Source organism: Humulus lupulus, chromosome 3 (assembly GCF_963169125.1).
Source record: "Humulus lupulus chromosome 3, drHumLupu1.1, whole genome shotgun sequence".
In the NCBI taxonomy this organism is placed as follows: Eukaryota; Viridiplantae; Streptophyta; class Magnoliopsida; order Rosales; family Cannabaceae; genus Humulus; species Humulus lupulus.
The window spans coordinates 100,604,589-100,607,824 of record NC_084795.1 but is presented as its reverse complement, the minus strand read 5'-3'; the positions used below and the strand labels follow the sequence as shown (position 1 = coordinate 100,607,824).

Here is a 3,236-nt window from a genome sequence, read left to right as displayed (position 1 = left end):
TTCACAAACAACAATACTAATAAGTATGTTCCAGTAATTTCAGTACTATTTAGCACACGGTTGCTGAAGATGCAATAGTCAAGGCACAGGTTTAACATGATGTCTCATGTATACAGGTAAAGCACACTACAACAATATTTAGTATATATTACATTAAAGAATAGCATATATTTAGAAGTGCTATTATTGGTGGGGATTAAAAACTCAGGGAAGAGATATTTTGGCGCCATATGAATAAAACTCAGGCACCAAAATGAATTTTTTTTTGTTAGTCTCATTTCTCTCAGCCTCCATCTCTCACTCACGAAGACTCACTCCGCCCTCTCTGCCCTCACGAAGTCTCTCTCTCGTCTCGTCTCTCCGCCTCACGAAGTCTCTCTCTCGTCTCATCTCTCCGCCTCACGAAGTCTTCTCAACTCATCTCTGCCTCACGAAGACTCGCTCCAGAGTGGAGCTCTTTCTCCGCCTCACGAAGTCACACTCCAGAGTGGAGCTTCTCTGCCTCACGAGTTCTTTCTCTGCCTCACGAAGTCACGCCTTCCAGATATCTATCTCTGCCTCACGCCCACTATCTCAGGTTTATTTCTCTCCTCGGCTTGGGTTCCTGCTCTCCGTGGGTGAGGAGTCTGTGTTCACAGGTGCTGTCTTACATTGGGGTCATCTGTCGTGCCATTTTTCTGGGCCATTGGGTTCATGTGAGGTGGCGTGGTAAAGGGTTTCTTTTTCTCAATCATCTCATATGTTTTATTTAAGAAGCTAGGTCAGTTAGGAGTCTCAGAAGTGAGCGATTAGCCAATCTGATTGGGTGTTGCTGCGAAGGAGATAAGAGGTTGTTGGTGGCCGATTTTATGCCCCATGAAACTCTCGCTAAGCATCTTTTTCACTGTAACTTCTGCAAACTATTTTTGTGTTGGCAGCTTCAAAATTAGTTCATATTTCTTTTTCTCTTTCGCAGCTCAGGACAATCTGTAATTTTTATTGAAGTGGTTTGAACGTTTTCCTCAGTACAAAGGAAGGGACTTCTATATTACAAGAGAGAGCTATGCAGGTGATTAACCTTCAAACTCGTTTTATGTTGATTTAATGGATTAAGCTGTGTAGGCATTAGTAACAAGTATCTCAAAATTCATTTGTTGGATTCATGTTTGAGCCAATCAGTTCTCCAATTTTTTCATACTAATTATATTTTATGCACACGTATATTCATATATCATCAATACTTTGTTTGAATTATGGTTTTCTTTGTGGGCATCTATGTACTAGGACATTATGTTCCTCAGCTGAGCCAGGCAATTGTAAAACACAACTCTGCAACAAAGGAAAAAGCCATTAATCTGAAGGGTTATATGGTACTTGTTTCATTCATTTCTCTAGGAAAAATCCCAGGTTCTTGTGTATCATGTGATGAAATAGAGAGCTAAGATATCTGTTTAATGCAGGTGGGAAATTCTTTAACTGACGATCACCATGATCACTTGGGGCTTTTCCAATTCATGTGGTCAGCTGGCTTGATATCTGACGAGACATACAAATTACTAAACCTTCTATGTGTTTCTCAGCCATTTATACACTCCTTGAGTTCATGTGATAAGGTTCTCGAAATTGCTTCTGAAGAACTTGGCGACATTGATCCATATAGCATCTACACTCCCGCCTACCTTGCTAATGGTAGCCAAACAAATCAATTGCGGAAAAGAAAGCACGTGAGTATGCTATTTGAAATCACTTATCTTATTTAAGGAGTAAACAAATAATTAATTTTGTTAATTATTCTCTGTAACATATTTTTATTATCCTCATGAGGTGAATATATAGTTATATGCATGCTATATTAGAATGGGGTATTAGACATTTGATAGTCTACCTTTCTTTTATGCACCACACCTTACATACAACTTTTTCAGCATAAGCTCTTTGATAATATTTTTGTAAGGGTGACATTTTTTCTGTTCAGAGTTTTATTTCTACTACCATGCTATATGTTATAGGACTAGTCATCTTTAGCTAACTTCCGTGAGCATCAAGTTTCCATCTATGTTGGACCCTCATGTCTAATCACTAAAAATATTCAACTTCAGTTACTGTAGAGGAAGGTTGGTTGTTAAAGTTCTATTGATTTCTGTTTAGGAACTCATAGATTGTAATTATTATCCTAATTATTTGCATATATGGTTCTTTTCCAAGAAAAAGTGCAAAATATGGGTTATTATTTCATGTTTAATGCCAGACTACAAAGCCCCACAGCCTCATCTCCATAAGGGGCCTGTGTGCTTTTGCTGGTCACATAATACAGGAATTTCAACGAGTGTTTATACAATGTGAGGTTGTATAAGTTATTTGTGTTTTAAGTAACATTTGAATATATTGATCCTCCACAAGTTTTATGTACGTAATCACCGTGGAAAATTTTCTTACTATCCTAAAATTGAAAACTGAACTTATGCTTTTGTTTGTAAGTTTATATATTTTGTTGTATTCACTTTTAACACTGATTATTACGGTTATAGAGGGTTGGTCGCATTAGTCAATAGTATGATCCTTGCACAGAGAAGCACTCAACTGTCTACTTCAATTCACCTGAGGTTAAACGGGCACTTCATGTAAATGTTGATTGTGCGCCACCAATATGGGAGACTTGCAGGTATAACTTATTGGAAAAAAAATCATAAAAGCTTAGTTTTTTTTTTTTTTGTGTGTATAAACTACTTCTGAAATAACTTATAAGTATCTCAAGCATTCCATCATGATGATTGGAATCCATCCATTTCTTGTTGAGCAATTGTGTAGATTCTGATAATGTACAGATTCTGGAGTATACTGATGTATGCTCACAAGTAAAGCTGCTCAAGTCTCATATCAATTCTTGTCATGTTTAAGTAGTATGACACGAGCTGCCTTCGGCTGTACTAGACATTTATATGTACTTGACCATGAATCATTAGCTTCATGACAAGATAAATGATAATGGATTCTGATTGTTTGACATCTAATTTCTAAACTTTCTAGACATGATTTGCCACATTATATGCTATCTTTATAGAGCTATTGTTGTTAATGGAATTTGGTGCTAAATCAAATGGTAAATTTTTTTAACTTCACTTTTATATTTTCTGATAAATAGTGAGGTGGTAAATACCCACTGGAAGGATTCTCCTATAACAGTGCTGGACGTTTACCAGGAGTTGATACATTCAGGACTTCGCATATGGGTGTTCAGGTACCATTTCAACACCTCA

The 3,236-nt window shown here is 37.0% G+C and overlaps 1 protein-coding gene across 1 annotated transcript; it reads left to right on the top strand.

Moving 5' to 3' along the window:
• Positions 1–976: 976 nt before the first annotated feature.
• Positions 977–1,739, top strand: LOC133824772 (serine carboxypeptidase-like 29). Its single transcript, XM_062257749.1, has 3 exons — positions 977–1,048; positions 1,264–1,349; positions 1,440–1,739. The coding sequence occupies exons 2-3, from the start codon at positions 1,347–1,349 to the stop codon at positions 1,737–1,739; spliced, it is 303 nt and encodes a 100-aa protein (XP_062113733.1). The 5' UTR covers positions 977–1,048; positions 1,264–1,346.
• The last annotated feature ends 1,497 nt before the right edge of the window (positions 1,740–3,236 follow it).